We start from the raw sequence: 18,355 nt of genomic DNA on the forward strand, positions 1-18,355 counted from the left end.
AGGAACTGAGAAGCAGTATTTATGTCTGTCACTCAGCAACCCCAACCCTACTTCAAATTCAAAGAATTGCTGTAAGGTGTCATGGGGAAAATAAGGCTGAGATAAGTACTCATTTCTGGGGCCAGAAAACTTCACCTAAACCAGTAAAATCATTAAGACAAGGTAATTATTGATTACAAAACTAGAGTAAATAACCTGAAGTAAAATCTCAGATGTAAACATGGGATGTGGTAGTAAAGAGTAAAAGAGAAGCTAACAGAATGAGTAGGTGAAGGGGTAAGAGTGGGGTTGCTGGGTAACAGAATAAATACTGAACGATTTGGCTACTGTGTATGTGTAATTAAAATTTAGGTTAATTATGTAGTAAATACCCAAACCATTGAAAGGATAAAAAAATTAAAACAAGAAAACTTGATCCATTTAACAGATACAGAAAATGCAAAAAGAATTATTTCAAAATTGTGGTTAATATGCAATATAAAATAACATGCCAAGAATAAGCCCTAAAATATCTATAATCACAATAAATATGAATGGATTAAATTCACTTGTTAATAAAGGCTCTTAAACTGGGTTAAGAAAAGAAAAACAAACTTAAGGAATACATTTTGCAAAAATCACTCCTGAAACAAAACAATGAAGAAAAATTGGGGGAAAAGAGCACAGATATACCACCATGAAATGCTAAGAAAATTTAAATGAAAGCAATATTAATACCAGATTTAAAAGTTCAAGGAGAAAAGCAATATAAATGGCAAGATATTTCATATTGATAAAAGAAACCAACTAAAAAGATATAAACAGCTAAAAACCTTTATACACCAAACTCATAGTATCAAAACATGTAAACCAAATAGAGACAGAAAAACTGGAAGGAAAAAAAAGCAGTACCATATACCTTGAAAATAGATAATATAACATCTTTTTTGAGAAGTTCCCATGAAACAGTCATAAAAAAAAAAGTACACACACACACACACAACACAAAAGAAAACATGAATAAATTCCAAAAAGTAGAAATAATATAGATGATATTTCTGGATTACAATGTAATCACACTTGAAACAACAAAACTAGCAAATAAAACTGCCTTACATAAAATTTGAGTTGAAGAGGAAATAACTACCAAAACTGCAGGTTTGTCAAGAAAATAACAGTGAAAACAATACATATGTTTTAAAATATGGCTAAACAAGTGCTCAAAGAAACATTCACAGTCTTGATGATTTTCAACAAACAAGAAAGAATATAAAGCATCCAACTCAAGTTAAAAAAAAATAAGGAGAAGGAATTAGTAAGATAAAAGTAGAAATCAATGACTTTAAAAGTGAACCAATAAATCCAAGGCATAGTTTAATGAAAAAAACTACTAGTTAACCTAATTTTAAAAAATGAAAATGGAAAAAAACAAGAGATGACTTTCTGAAATTAAGATATTTCTTTAGACTCAACTCCATCAATAATGTGAAAAGCTGGAGGAGGGAACGATTTAACATTGACCCCCAAAGAGGCAGGGAATATAAATACATTAATCAGCTTAGGAGAAATTTATGAAATCACTCATCAGGATCAGATAGTTTCATTCATCAATACTACCATAGTTTTTTTTTTAACTAGCATACTTTTAAGAAACAAATATCTCTAAGTCTAATGTTATTTAAATTGTCGTAAAGCACAGCCTAAGATGGAAGACCAATATAATTCTGTTACCAATAAATCAGGACAAAATTTTAGTAACACCAAACAATGGGGGGAAAAAAGAAGAAACATAAATAGTACTGGGAATTAAAAAAAACTTAACTTCAAATGTAGAGATTCTGAAAGACAAGAAAATATTATGTATAATTTATACCAATAAATCAGAAAACGCAGATGAATTGAACAATGTCCTATAACATGAGATGGCAAACCACTTCCGTAATGGGCCAGATAGTAAACATTTTAGGTTTTGCAGGCCATAGTCTCTGTTGCAACTATTCAACTCTGCCACTGTAGCACAAAAAACAGCCACAGACAACAACTAAGTGAATGGATGTGACTGTGTTCCAACCAAACTTCATATATGAAAATAGGCAGTTGGCCAGAGTTGGCCTGCAGGCTGTAGTTTTCCAGCCTCTTCTCTGCAAAATATACTTTACCAAATTGAGCTCATGGAGGAGAAGATCCTATAGCATAATAGCAGAAGACACTGAAAAGGTCCTCCAAGATTTACCTCTCTGAAAAGCACTGGGCCCAGATGACTTTATAAGGAGTGTGTATACAAAATCCTCAAGAAATATATAATACCAATCTTATATAAAGTGTTCCAGGAAAAAGAAGTACAGATTCAAAAGACTGGCTGAATTCTAATCTTGGCTCTCTAACTTACTACCTGTATGACCGTGGGCAAGGTACTTAAACCACTCTGTACCTCTGTTTCCTCATCTGTAAAACAGGAGTAAGTATTAAGACCTACAAGTGCAGGGTTGGTGTGAGGCTTTAACAAGATAATGAATGTAAAGAACTAAGCATAGTATCTAGCACAGGATTAGTCCTCAATAAATGTTAGCGATGATTATTACCATCTCGCTAATAAAAGGAGGAATAAAGACGACCCCAGGTTTCTGGCCTGGAGTCTAGGCAGATGGTGGTACCATTCACCAAGATACAAAACAGAAGACAAAAATTAAGTTTGGGAAGTATGAGAGAGAATGAGTTTAGTTTTTGATGTTGGGTTTGTTGTTACTGTAGGGCAGCAATTCTCCAACTTTTTTGGTTTCAAGACCCCTTTACACTTTCAAAAATTACTGAGAACATTAAAGATCTTTTGTTTACATGGGTTACATCTATAGATATTTACCATATTAGAAATTTAAACACAGAAAATTTTAAAGTATTTATTAATTCATTTAAAAAATAAATCCTTCACATATTAAAATAAATGTATGTATTTTTGAAAAATAACTCTTTTCCAAAACAAAAAGTTAGTGAGAAGCATGCATTGCTTTACATTTTTGCAGATCTCTTTAATATCTGGCTTGACAGAAGGCAGGTGGATTCTCACATCTGCTTCTGCATCCAATTTGCTGTGCTATTCACATTATGGAGCCTCTAGAAAACCCCACTATATACTCCTGAGAGAACAAGAGTGAACACGACAAATAAAGTCTTCTTATTACTATGAAAATAGTTTTGACCCTGTGGCTCTGATGAAAGTTTCAAGCAGCCTCTCAGCGGTTCTGAGACAAACTTTGAAAACCATTGCTATAGGATATCCATGTGGAGAATGCAACTGACAATACAGTTCTGGAGTTCAGTAAAAGTTTGAACTAAAAATATGGATTTAGGATTCAGCATACAGGTGGAAAAAGAAGTCATGAGAGCTGTGGAATGGGAAGATCTACGGAATAGGTTTAAGTAGCAGACAGCAGAAGAGAAACAAAGGCAAGAATAAGTCAAACCGGCCAGAAGGGTAGGAGAGGAGAAGTCACTTATTTTAGTAAACAGCCTTACTCTCTATTTAGTTACTCAAGCAGGAATATCTTCCTCAATTCTCCCTATCCCTTTAGATCTAGTCAGTCAACAGGTCTAACTGATTATCCCCTTGAGATAATTCAAACGTACCCTTTTATCTCCAATGCCACTGCTGAGATTTAGGCCCCCATCAATTTACTCTTGCAAAAACTTCCTAATCGCCTCCTTGGCTTAAGTCTTGAGCCCTTCGTCATTTTCTCCCTCCCCAAGTCTACCATCTCTCTGCCTCAAGGTATCTAGATCATTAAAGTGCTTCAGAATTAATCTTAAATACCTAGCATGGCCCCTATCTCCCACTTCTCCAGATTCATATCCTACTACGTCCACATACATTTCCTTCTCTTCCACACCAAATATCTGCAATTCTCCAAAAGGTATCATACTCTTTCATGATACTTCTTTTGCCTAAAATGCCTTGATATCTTTCTTACAAATCTTTCTGTCCATCTTTCCTAGGAAACAACTAACCCTCTCCCCCTTCCAGATTCAGCTAATCTTAGAAGCATTTGATGACACCAACTTCCCCTCCACTCGCACAGAACTCTCATGCACTCCTCACACGGTATGTGCTCTTTAAGTGGTTTCTTATTTATCCTTCCCTTTGTCACTGGCATGGCCGGCACCAAGAACAGTAAATGCTCGAGAACTACTGGTTGAATGAACAACTTAAGAATTGTTAGCATACATGAGATGATTGAATCCAAAGAACAATACAGAATGATATTGAGGATGAAACATTGTGGAATACTGACATTCAAGAGGTGGGATAATCAAGAAGTGGTAAAGAAGAGGGAGAAAGAATGATCAAGAAAAGTAGAAAGAGTAAGGATGATGATGGTACCTGGTTTGTAGGCCGCTGAATTACTCAGTGGTTACAAATATCTGCTCTACAAAAAAATCTTAAGCCAGCATCCAGAGAACAAGACAGGTTTAGTCAATATGATCATTAATGTGGAAAGATACCCTAATTGGCCGTAACACTATATTGTTTCTAATTTCAGAAACATATTTTGAAGGAGTTTCATTCAGCTAGTATAAAATATACCTACCAACTATAAATTTTATTTTTACTTTTTTTGTGATACTATGACCCAGCTTGTCTTTTGCAGTTTAAAGGAGATAAGCAAAATCTGAAGTGGCCCAGAAATAAACAAATTTTTTAATTTTTAAGAATGGAAAAATAACTCATTCAAAGAATTTAAACCAACCATTTTCCTAAATTATGCTCCAAATCAAGGCTTCTCACTTTGTGAAAGAATGAAATATAACAATTAAATTACTAACTTTTGCTAATTTTTGCGTTTTCTGATATTTCTTATGTAAAAACATCCTATTATTCTGTAAACCTAAAACTGTTCTAAAAAATTGCCTATTAATTGAAAAAAAAGTACCATAGCAACTGTCTCACATTCAAGTAAAAAACCAATAGATAGTTTAATATCCAAAGTTCTAAATACACCAAGTTCTAAATTTGTAAGAACAAATTTTATTTATTTTTATTAATAATTAAAATTATTTAAAATTAATACATCTTTAAATCTTTAAAATAACTTTTTAAAATGTCATTTTAATAAATTTATTTCAGGAAATAGTAAATAAATAAACTTCTTTTTGACTATCTACAAGCTTAATAGAAACAACAGTTTAAATATGAACCAGCCATCCACCACCTTGGATTACTACCAAACTCCCCCCAAACATCAATTACCATGCCTTAATACCTCAAGCCCTTCCTTTATTCTTATCCTTTCAAAGCCTACAATTTAAGCTTTGCATAACAGTTTTCATAGTGGCTGCATTACAAATCTTCTAAAAATACTGGCATAAATAATAAGCATAGTATACAAAAAGTCATTTTAAGACATGATTTCACTTTAACAGAACTAAGTGTTAAACTGATCTCCACAAAATAAAAACCACATATAGAATTGTATTTGAATTCTTAAAAGGACTGAAATAGTTAAAATTACCAGCTAAAAAGATTACTTAATAAGCATCTATAGAATATAGAGTGCTTTTTAAAGACTTCTTTCAGCAAGATTTAAATTCACCTAGAATTACGATTTCTAATCTTAACAACATGTATCATTACATAGGAAAAACCAAACCATCAAATTAAGCTCTTTGAAGACAAGATGGCATGTACCAATGAAACCGTCTCAGTTAGAAAATGTTATTCTCACATAAAAGCAACAATACAGGATTCTCCTAAGAATTCATCTTTTATTTTTTTTTTAAGAAAAATTTTCCTACCTCGAGAAGGTATGAAAATGAGATTAGGCATAATCAATAGGATAAAAATGTACTAAAGCAATTCAGTAACAAGCCAGGAAACTGTGTTTTCAAAAATTAAAAGGTAAAATTTCTACCTATCAAATAATTAGGTTTAACTCTAAATGCTTGATGCTTAAAAAAATCCTTACAATAGTTAAAATAATCTTTCAAAATAAGTGTCATCTAAAAAAAATAATGTCATCTATAGATAAACGTTCTTTAAAATCTTTATTTAAAGGGAATTATTTTATGCTCTTAAGAGTTACTGTTTATCAGGCAAAATCACATATAAGATTTATCTTTCTTCTCTACTGTTAATGTTTCTAACATGTAATTATAATCTCTTTAAACCTGAATTCTCAAATCAATTATTCTAGCTGCTGTGCTAAAATAACAAGGTAGCTTTCAATAATACTCAGTTTAAAGAATCTGCCTCATGATCAGAGGAAGAGCAAACAAGTATGGATGAAATCAATTCTTCCCACTTTCCTGATGAAGAACAGCAGCATTATCACATTGGGACACAGATTTTCAAAAGGCACAAACCTGATGAAAACTTCAAAGTAGATTACAAAATTCTCTACATCGAGAAATTCCAAAGAAAGGTGTTTCTAACTTCTGTTGCTTTTCCCACTCCACAGCTTTCAGTGGAAAATGGAGGAAAGGCACAGTGTCATCTTACTGCTATTGCCAAGTTCCCCTGTATTTGAGGCCCAATAACTTAAATTCCATCTCCCTATATTTTATGAGGACCAGGAGGGGAAAGAAGAAGCCGGCTGGTTGAACAATGCAAAGAGCTGTTCTATTCAATTAAAGTGAGCTTATAAATCAAATTTATTTAAAACATGGTGAAACGTACTACGATAAAAATCGTCTTCTTAATCATTAATAAGCATACTGGATGATTCATAATATACTTCCTCTGTATAATATACATTCCCTGTCCTGTGCTAACTTGAGTGAGTTCTGGAATGCTGAAGAGCACGGGGGGGAAGTCTGGCCTTTAAGTTGATACACACAGATGCAGTGCTAGAATTGTTGTTGTGGATAAATGGCTGCAATTTTAAGTGCCACTAGTAAACCTGGAAAATATCTAAATGCTTACCAATCCATCAACTTCTGCTAATCCTTAGCAAGTAGGTTGAACTAAATGGCTGTTTATGAAAACTTAAAAGAATAAGACTTAAAAACTAACATGAAACACAATAAACCGCATTTATATTTTATATAGGTAAAAGCAAATCTTAGTATTTCTGTTAAAAAGATCTTAAGATACCAAACAGCAAGATATCATAAACAATCAGTTCAAAACTAGATATCGAAGTTAAAATAAATATTAAATTGAATTTAGTTTTAATTCCCTTCACAAATCCTAGAGAAATGGGAAGATACTTTCTCCTGGGTCTTAAGGAGGCACCTGACTACTCCCTCAAGGAACTCTATCTTCTTACCCAAATCCCTCCCACCTTAAATGACCAACACAGAGAGAAATGTAACTGCTTTGTCTCGATACAATTCTCTAGGTTTAGGGCACTGAATAAGTTATTTCCCTGAGCTGCTTCAACTAAATTCAGGATGAAACCACCCTACTGAGAAATTCTGCTCTTCAGCAAAATACCTGGGCAAGGGATATCCTTTCTAAAGTACAGCTCTTCTTCAAGAGCTGGAGGATACCCACATAATATTCACAATATGGTTATTTCCAAGATCTGCCCATTAAAACTTGTCCAAATATGTGAAATTCAGAAAAGTGGGATGACGAAAGATACATTTTTCAGGCAGAGGCACACACTTCAAAAGAAAAACAAGTCAGGAGCTGGCCCTGTGGTGTAGTGGTTAAGTTCAGCGTGCTCAATTTGGTGGCCTGGGTTCGGATCCCAGGTGCGGATCTATACCACTCATCAGCCATGCTGTGGCGGCCACCCACATACAAAATAGAGAAAGTCTGGCACAACTGTTAGCTCAGGGCTAATCTTTCTCAAGCTGGGGGAGGGGTGGGGGCAGTTGGCAACAGACGTTAGGACAGGGAGAAACTTCCTCAGCAAAAAAAAAAAAAAAAAGTGAGATTGCCCTTAAGTCTCTTTCATAACTTACAATTCTAGAAGTGATCCCCAAATTTGTTTAATTAGAACTCCTATGGGGCACTTGTTAAAAAAAAAAAAAGATTTTTTAGCCTTACAGATTTACTAAATCAGAACCTGTATTTTGCATTTTTAAAAACAAGTATTGCATGTGGTTCTCATGTGTGAGTAAATTTGGAAAACTTCTAGTAGATACAGTAGCAACATCTAGAGAGCTTTGGACTTCCATCTGTGACTCAAAAAAAATAACATAGCCATGTGTCACTTTAACAATGGGGATACATTCTGAGCAATGTGTCGTTCGGCGATTCTGTCATTGTGCGAACATCAGAGTGTACTTACAAACCTAGATGGTTATATAGCCTACTATACATCTAGACTAGGTGGTACTGATTCTAAGGGGCCACTGTCGTATACACAGCAACTGAAACATTGTATGTGGCACATGACTGTGCCTAACAATTCAATTAGAACTTAGTAACAAGAACAGCAAAAAAAGTCCCAAACACACTGAAATGTAAAAAAAAAAAAAAAAATTTGAGGATACCAAAAGTTATACAATAAAGAAATTGCCATAAATCTCTGAAAGTACAAATTATTTAAGAAATGAATGATGGTCAGTTGATTTTCTTAAATTCCAAAAAAGTCCCAAATACATAAAGTTCAAATAAATTAAACAGTAATACTATAAAATGCTAATGTTTTTTAAAGCTTTTAGAAAACATATGCGAAAATTTTTCAAAACCTGGATAAATGGCAAGTTTTCTCAACATAAAAGTGAGTCAAGAAATCAACAAGTAAAAAATTGTTTAAGTTTCACCAAGTAAAATTATGAAGTATATATTATTTTTTCAAGAGCGTGTGCATGCGTGTGTGTGTCCGTGCCTGTGTTTATTCCAAATTAAAAGGCAAACTGGAAAATCTCTGTCCTCTGGAACAAGTTAAAGGGACCCATTCTCTCCCCTCCCACTCCAATTTTCCCTAACCAAGCGAAAACCGGTCCTGTTTGGTTGGCTGCTAAACCTAACATAGGAAAGCATTCAACAGAGTCACTACAGTTTAGGACCAGAGTTCAAGCTAAGAATATAAATGTTATTTAATTTTGCTTTCCTTCTTCTGAATATATATTTGCCATCTTCTGTGTGTATATCCCCTATGGGGTGTGGTACTGGGCAAAATTTAGATATTTCTGCCTGGTATCTTATCCTCAGAATGACTTCAAACATACGATGTAGTCTATAATGTTGGAAATATTTGCATCAAAAACATTAGATGGAATGCTAATGAGCTTACTATATAAAGAACTCATGTAAATTGATAACAAAACCTCTAAGCCCAAGAGACAAATGGGTAATCCATAAGAGGAAAAAAGTACAAGTAATTAAACATATGATATTCCGTTTTGCCAATAAATAAATACAAATCAAAGCAATAAAATATCAATTTTGGCCTGCCAAATTTATAAAGATGCTATATCCCTTTGTCAGGTTGCAGGACATATTCTTCACACCATGGCAAAGACACTGCACTGTGATTCACCCATGCTGGGCTGGGTTCTCCTTTAATGAGAGGAAAAAACAAATCATCGTCTGGGTGAGGAGGAACTCTGAAACGACTGGGGAAACTGCTAGTATGTTGTTTCAAGGGGCTGAAATGTTGCTAAGATACTGCACAACCATAGTGGTGGAAACTAAAATTTACCAAGTATCAGCTGGATGCCAGGCAATATTTCTGATATCTCTTTATCCTCATCATGATTCTATAAATCTGAAACATTATTTCCATTTTACAGATGAGGCAGCTAAGGCTCAGAAGAAGGCTGCTCCTGATGAAACATCTAGTAAAAAGCAGGGCTGAAATTCAAAACCAAATCTTACCTCTAAACCAACTTTCCTTCTAGTAAAAATTATCATCTTACTTATAAGAATAAAATTAAACTCTCCAAAAATAAGGGAATGATTAATTATAGCTTAGTCACTTTGAAAGCTGCAAATCAAAAATTTCTAACTAGTATCTATAATAATAACATATCTATTACATACTCAGCATTTACTACCCTCCAGGTCCCATGATTTATGTTCCAAATCATTTCATTCCCACAACATTAAGCACCCTGGATTATCTCCTTTCAACAGTCAAACCGAGGCTTAGAGGTTAAGGAACTTGCCCAAGGTCACAGAAGTGAGAACTACAAAGGCAATGTTCAAGTCCAAGTCTATCTGACTCAGAAGCCTGGACTTCTAACCACTGTGCTGTGTTTGTGCTAAAATTCCAGGGTTATCTTTAGTAGATGACTCACTGCTTTTTTGCTTCTGGCCAAATGCTGCCTTTAAGCAGCTTTATCAGGCACATTTTCGCTAAGGCTACAGCACTGAAAGGGAGCTCTCAGTACCCAATCTGAGGCACAGCTACTACTTTTATTAGAACTAAAAGAATATAAAAGTGCAAATTATGATATATACTGTGTTTTCTCCTAATCTGGAGTTTTCTCTTACCTGGTTATAATTGATAAAGCTATTCTGACTAATCCACCCTGTTTCTACTCCAAACTTAAATCAGAAGATCCTTGATTTTTCTTTCTTTCTCTTTTTTGAGGAATATTAGCCCCAAGATAACATCTGTGCCCATCTTCCTCCATTTTCTATGTGGGATGCCTGCCAAAGCATGGCTTGATAAGTGGTGCGCAGGTCCACGCCTGGGACCCGAACCGGAGAACCCTGAGCCACCGAAGGAGAGCGCAGGATCCCAATCACTACGCCACTGGGCCGGCCCCTGATTTGTTTTCTTTGAAACTGAAGACCTAGTTGTTGCCAAGGTAGAATCTCAGGGCTCAGGATGCTCCCACAAGCCTCCAACAACTATGGGCTCCTTAGTCCCTGAATCTAGTTTTCAACAATAGTTTACTTTGCTAACTGCACTAATCTCTGCTTTTCTCCTATTTCCTGTCTATTTTCTCCCACTCTAGTTTCATCACAGACATCTCAAGTTACAAAAGCTTTCATTTCTACTTATTTTAATAATTTATTAGTATTTATAAGCAAGCACATGTACATTTGCTAGAAATAAGATGGTTCTTAAAGCAAAAAGGGGTCTTTAGCATTCTTCATAACATAAATCTAGATTAACATGTATAAATCTATATAAACCATTTTCTTTTCTCAACAGGAGGAAAAGAAAAATGGTGACTTTGATATACCTAAAAGTAATAATTTGAATATTTCCCATGCAATGAGAAGGCTATTTTCCCCTCTTTTGTTAGTGCAGGGCTACGAATCTTATTTGTTACACGGCTCAAAAACATCTTTCACAGGAAGAAACACATTCATCAGAGTAAATTCTAAACCAGTAAGAACCTCTGCTTCTCCTTCAACCCACGTGTGGACACATGTGTCCTTCAGCACACATTTGCCTTCAAAACCTCTTAAAGCAAAACTACTATCACGGCACATTTGGAATCAAACCTAGTCTGTGGAGAAAAACACTGAACTGAGCCCCAGTTCCAACAGCAGAACTTTCCAATCTGTGTGACAGAAATAGGTTAGAGGTTTGCTGAGGGGAAGAACACCTCAGTCTGGGTGACCAGACTCTGGGACTGTCATCTTCAGCTGTGAGAAATACCATTAATAGAGATAATAGAACATATCATTTTCTACATGTCTCATTATGTGAAAAACGTTAGGGAATGTGTTCAAGTCACAATCTAGCTGGCATCAGTTTTCCCCTCTGAAAATCTATGCAGTACAGCACTCCTTTGTTAAACCACCAAAGTTACTGAATTTCATTATCATAGGAGGCTTTGTGATTGAGAAACTTAAGACCTTATGGAGAAAATGGAGTGGTACACTGAGATCACAGGTAAATATACTTACTTTTACTAAACTAAAACAAAGATGAGAATGGAAGTGCAGTGGAGACAACGACTTGGGGTTTGTTTTTTCCTTGCACAAGAGGGACCACAACAGTGCGTGAAAACAGGGTTGGCGCACAATAAATATTTCATGAATGTTAAATGAAGAAAACAATGGCACTTTATGGATTCTAAGTTTCACATAATAGATTACTGCACAATTATTTTTCACGTATCTTTGTTTCCCAAGATGATCTCATGAGATCATGAAACATGGCTGATATTGGCACTGATTTTTAAGAGAAAAACTAAGAAGTGATTTATTAATGACAGGGGGACAAATTAAACACTTTTCTTCCTTTGACTCAAACTGAGCCATCTCAGCAGTATTCCAAGTGTTAAATTGTGTCCTATAACTTTATCCTATTTATCGGTCAATAAGCACACTGGAAAGGGACTTCACCAGGGCCCAAGCCCTTCAGAAGGTGCCTTCTCCACCCTTTTGAAGAATGCACAAACGGAAGCTATGTGGGTTTTTCATCAAAAATCTCTTTACACCTCCCTTAAAGAGTTGAAGCAAGACATTTCAAATTTAATTAGCAGTCAGGTTTGGCTCCATAAAAGGATCAGTTTTCATTGCATAGAGGTCTGAAGCTTAGAGAAAGTTTTTAGAATCAGCTTCTTGCTTGGTCGTCAAAACACCTATTCTTTTCCATCAACACTAAAAGGTGTAATAACCAATTTAAGAGCTTGCTCCAATACTCCTGAAAAGCCAACCAACACACTGCAAAGTTGTCAAATCCTCCCTGATTCACAAAATTATGCTGGTGACACAATTTTTCACTTATTTCTTTGTGCTCAATCAAAAGGGAAAACTATAAAATCTGTTAAAAGATATTTCAGAAACATTTTTAAAAGATGTATTGTTTTAGTTCACTCATTGATTATTATTAAAGCATGGGCAATGGTATAAGGCTTTCTATTTTGTCTTCCATGTAACTACAGGGCTATTTTCAAAGAAAAAGGACCAGTAGAGCCCAGTAAAGTTAGTAGTCAAATCCTGGCTCAAGCATTCATCAGCTACATAACCAATAAGCAAGTGATTTAACTTTTCTGAGCCTCAGTTTAACCCGTAAATGGTGGTAATACTATCTATCGTTCATAGGGCTGCTAAAGTGACTAGATGCAGACTTATATTATGCTAGTACACACTGACAGAGCCCTACTCCCACATTAATTTTTAAATATCCACTGCATGAGGTCTCAGAGTTCCCAACCTGCCACCCTAGCCCCTCCCCTGGGTCCCACACATTTCCCAAAATTCAATAGCTGAAGGGTTACTCTTAGCACATTAAGCTTTTAGGACCCTGCTCCAGTACGTGTTCTGAATTTGCTGGTGCCCATTAGTTACTGGTGATTAAATGTTTACAATACTTTCCTTGATTAAGTGAAGTAAACATCAAGCACAGTGCACGGCACACAGTAAGTGCTCAAAGTTAGCTATCATATGTCTCTAAGATGATCTGACATGAGGCTGACTTAACAGCTCTTAAATATTTTGATCACTCCCAAGATCAATGGATTTAAGCAATGAAATGTGTTTGATTAAAAAAACAAATAGTAGGGGCCAGCCCAGTGGCATAGCGGTTAAGTTCGCACGCTCCGCTTTGGTGGCCTGGGGTTCATGGTTTGGATCCTAACCATGGACCTACACACACTGTGGAAGAGTCCCACATACAAAACAGAGGAGGACTGGCACAGATGTTAGCTCAGTGACAATCTTCCTCAAGCAAAAAGAGGAAGACTGGCAAGAGATGTTAGCTCAGGGCCATTCTTCCTCATCCAAAATAAAAACACACACACAAAAACAACCAAAAAAACCCAAATACTAAGGCTAGAATTGAATAAGAATAATGGTTTCCAATTGCAACAGAAACAAAAATGTGTTTTAATTGTTGATTCAATTTTCTTTTTCTTTTTAAAATCAATGCCAGCCTAATTTTTTTTCTTTTAAAGATTGGCACCTGAGCTAACAACTGTTGCCAATCTTTTTCTTTTTTTTTTCTTCTCCTCCTTCTCCTCCCCAAAGCCCCACAGTACAGAGTTGTATATTCTAGTTGTAGGTTCTTCTGCTTGTGCTATGTGGGACGCTGCCTCAGCATGGCTTGATGAGCAGTGCCATGTCTGTGCCGAGGATCCAAACTGGCAAAACCCTGGGCCACCGAAGCAGAGCTCGCGAACTTAACCTCTTGGCCACGGGGCCGGTCCCTGATTCAATTTTCATAGGTTTTTAAAAGAGAACAGCAGTAATAAAGTATGCTTCCCTGTGTGATCACCAGAAAACAAAAAAAATCTCTGTTCATTCTTCTCTACTCCTGCTTCCATCCCCAGGTTCCCCTCACCTCCTTTTGGAGCTGTGGGGTTTGTTATTCTCTGAAATATAGCTTGCTTATGAAATCACCTGAAGAAAAGCACTGGCATGGTAAGACAGATACTAGCTGTCAAAAATTAACAGTGCTTATTCTTTTGCAAGGAACATACAATCAGCATGCCTCCAAAACAAGCTAGTGCCAGAGCTGAAAACCTCTTTTTAAAAGATGACCTTTATTCTTAATCAAGTTCCCACGGACATTCTGAAGAGGAGACATTAACTCTTCCCTGCCCTTACATTACACAGGCCATAGGGCATCTTCAAATTTATCCATCTATTCCTATACCTCACCATAAATTTTTCAGCACTTCACTGCCCTACTGTCTCAAGGAGACACTCACAATATACATATTTTTAAAAGTCATTTCAAATATTTAAACATTCAAATGTTCATGCTCCTTACAGTTTTTCAAAGTTCAAGTCAGAAGGTAAGAATAAAACTTCCAAGAATTTCATTATGTCACTCAAGCTCTTTAAGGCAAAATTCTATAGGGTGTGCTACAGGCTAAATAGTGACGCTCAGTCTGAGCACTAAAATCTTGATTCTTAACAGTCAAGAAGGCTCTACCGTGATGTAGTCCAATAAAATTAAAAATTCAATTCTTTAGTCCCATTAGCCACATTTCAAGTACTCGATAGCCACATGTGACTAAACTTGGGCTTTATAAAGACTCTGTAATACAAAAAGACAAAAAATGACATTGACTGAAAAAACTGCAATTCTGGATTAAGTGTATTCTCCTGATTTTTAAATGTTGGCAATGAATTAAAAATTTAAAGGATAATAATAAAAACACTGTGTGGAGACCAGAGGAAATTGGGGAGACGTGACAACTAAATGCATTGTGTATCTTGCGCTGGATCCTAGAACAGAAAGAAGTTACTGGAAGAAATGGTGAAATCTAAACAAAGTCTGGAGTTTAGTTTCTTAGTTCTGACAAATGTACCACAGAACTATAAGATGTTAATAATGGGGAAACTGGGCAAGGTGTATATGGGAAACTCTCTGTGCTATCTTTTCAACTTTTCTGTAAATCATAAATTATTCCAAAATAAAAAGTTTAGTGAAAAACAACAACTGAGTAGGCCAAACCCACCCTAGAATCTTCCAGTTTATAATCTCTAATCACTGTGAACCCAAAACCATAAACACCATAGATATTATAAACAGCATGAAAACAAACCATATATTTTCATGAATCAGAATAAGCATGACCAATTATGAAGGGAGCTACCATTACAAGAAGGATGAAGTGAGTAAAACAGATGGTAAAACAACATAACGCATTTTGAAGAGAGTTTCATATATTCAGCCTAACATTCTCAGAATTGTTGAGAATCTAAAAACAAGATTCAAATATGTTCATATCTTATATATGGATGTAAAGAATGATTTACATTTGGAAAGGACATAAACACTAGGTACTCAAAGACGGTACTGGAGAAACAAATATCCAAGAGCCAGTCAAAAATCTAAGATAGAATACAATCAAGTGCCCCAAATTTAAGATAAATCATAACATCCTAAGAAATTGAAAAGGGAGGGATCAATGGCAGTTGGAACAATCCATTAGAAGATGAGCTCTGAGAGGTTCAGAAATGCTGAAGGCGTTGGTTGCAGGAGAAATTGGATAAAAAAGAAACAGAAACAGGAATGAACATGAAAGAGATAATGATCTGAAAAGGAGTGATGGGAAACAGGTTGGTCAGATCATGGGAGGTCAGATTAAAGAGGGCCCTGGAAGCCAAGAAGAAGAGTTTGGTCTTGAAGCAGAGCAACAAAGGACAACTTAACATTCCTATATAGGCAAGTGGTATGACAAAAGCAGATGTTTAGGAAAGTTAATGTGGCAATGTTCCTCCCTACATCATTCCACATCCCCGTAACTTTCTTAGACCTCCAGGTTGAAAGCCACAATATCACCTTTAATTCCTCTTCTGATCTTATGGGTTGCCAAGCCTGTCAATTATACCTTACTCATGTATCATCCATCTCCGATCTCTACTGCCAAGACCTCAGTTCAAATCCTTACTACCCTCTCTTTTCTTTCTCTTCCCTCTCTGGTCCTGCTTCTATTGGTGCGACTAGACACTACTGACAAAGAAATGTTCCTAAAGCACAGCTTATGACCATGAACTCGAAATGCAAAAACCTTTGCTGGCTCTCCACTTTAACCAGCATGAAGCCCTCTGGTTCCCCCTACCTCCAGGCCTATATTCTGTCACTTCCCCCCAACACCCCTATGCTCATTCTCTGAATGGTCCCTCTTCTTGTCCACCCGCCTCCTCTGTCCAGAGTGCCTTTCTTCTCTTAGCTCCATCTTTCAGCCAACACTTTCCATGTACAGTGATTGACAGCTTTTAAAAAAGAACGAAAAAAAAAAACAAACCATTCACTCCTCTGCTTAAACTCTTCAGTGGCTAACTGCCTCTAAAACAAAAGTCCAAGCTCCTTGGTACATATAGCATAGGTCCTCTTTGACCTGACCACTACCTGTTTCTTCAGAAAAACCCTTCAACTCTGCCGACCAATCACTGGGTATTCAGTGTTCTGGGAATACCACCACCGCATATAGCATCACATCATCTCTTGTCTCTGCGCTTTCAATCATGCTGATCCCTCTGCCATCCCATTCTTTCTTTGGCTGTTTCATCTTTTAAGATTTATAATCTCAAGGAGGTCTTCCTTAACCCCCTGGGTTAAGCTAATTATCGCTCCTCTGTGCTCCAGAGGAGCAATTTTCACTCTAACCAATCACATTATACTATACTGTGTTTGGGTGTGACCTTCTATTGCCACTCCTTCTCCAGTAAAGATAAGGTACAACTGTACTTATTCACTCTTACACCATTGCACCTAATAAACGTTACCTTAACCAATGCTGACCTTAAATAAAAATAGGTAGTACTGACTGCATATATCAATCAAATGCAGGGACCATACTTTTGATATAGCTAAAAGTTAAAATTCAGAATCATTAGGCCTAACAAGTTCAGCCTCTGAGAGCCGTACACCTTCATTATCAGGTAGTCAACTCCTGGAAGGGTGAAGAATTCCTGAGTTGGAATCTGAGAGGGATTAGGTTCCTGTTTCCTTAACACCTTGAAATCTTTTGTTTGGTAAGTACTGGGAGCTGTTCAACCTGGCACAAGGACCACAAGGTCAGCTATCTACTATTTTCAGTGATAATATAGAGTGGAGTCACTGTCTGCTTCCAGGAAGGAGCAGGGGACAATAATATACAGAGAACAAGAAATAAAGCAAGGGATGGGGTAAAAGTCCTAGAGGGAGCCACAGACAAGAAGGCTTTTAGATGGAAGACTGAAGGAAAGGTGCATGTGCTCAAAGACTCAAATCAAGGGAGTATGTTAGGAGGTGTTGTTCATCCTAAGAGACAGTTCTAAGGTAGTTCTTGAGACAGTCTATTTTAAAAGTGGTAATATATGCCATGATAAACCATAAACCCCAAAGAATGACTCCAAGGTCATGTCACTGAAGAAGTCTGTCCCCATCCCTCTGTTCCTTTCATGCTCTTCTATCTCTCATCCTGGAGGCGAATAAAAATGCATTTCAACAACCTTGGTTTAATGAAAAAAAGAATAAAAAATAGCTTTAAACAACGTACCTTTGATTTTTTGTTCAGTGGCCTAAAATAAAAACAAACAAACAAAAAACAATGTAAATATGAAACTGAAAGAAATGGATTGTTATGATAAAATGCTCATATATTACTACTATATAAGATACATACACTTTTATTAAATAAGGAATTTGCCAATTAGATGAACCGGATAGGAAAAGATATGCAAAGAAAGCATGCTTTTCCCAGAGATGTGCCCCATTGTCCGTGATAAAAAATTTTTGAAATGTTTCTTTAGACACAAAGCAGAGAAGACATCATAGTATGACAGTATGCAATTTAAAAATGGAACTGCACTTTTCTCATCATTTAGTTTTAAAATGATTTTTATATAACTGTCACCTTTACATTTAATGGATCTAATGAGCTTTGCATGTGCTTAAATGTCTTCAAAAATTATTTCAAATGATAAAACATGAACTAAGTTTTCTAGAAGAAAAGCTGCATACAACCACTTTGGCCTAATTAGTAATAAATTTAACTCCTGGAGGTTAGGCTGTTATTACAGTTAAACATATTTAACTTTTAAGTATTTTTGAGTGGGAAAAATTTTCAAACATATTTGTTG

The 18,355-nt window shown here is 36.0% G+C and overlaps 1 protein-coding gene across 9 annotated transcripts in view; it reads right to left on the reverse strand.

Moving 5' to 3' along the window:
• Positions 1–18,355, reverse strand: part of TNRC6A (trinucleotide repeat containing adaptor 6A) — a 102,083-nt gene that overhangs the window by 55,192 nt on the left and 28,536 nt on the right. For 7 of the 9 annotated variants that reach the window (XR_011494219.1, XR_011494218.1, XM_070484671.1 and 4 more), the window contains one exon: positions 17,773–17,794. The exons of the other annotated variants lie outside the window; for them this stretch is intronic. Coding sequence is in view for 3 of the 7 variants with exons in the window: in XM_070484671.1 (XP_070340772.1) it covers positions 17,773–17,794 (22 nt within the window). In the remaining 4 variants the exon portion in view is untranslated. The remainder of the gene's footprint in view (positions 1–17,772; positions 17,795–18,355) is intronic. 9 annotated transcript variants of the gene reach the window in all.

The sequence above is a fragment of the Equus asinus genome, chromosome 14 (genome assembly GCF_041296235.1).
Source record: "Equus asinus isolate D_3611 breed Donkey chromosome 14, EquAss-T2T_v2, whole genome shotgun sequence".
Taxonomy (NCBI): Eukaryota; Metazoa; Chordata; class Mammalia; order Perissodactyla; family Equidae; genus Equus; species Equus asinus.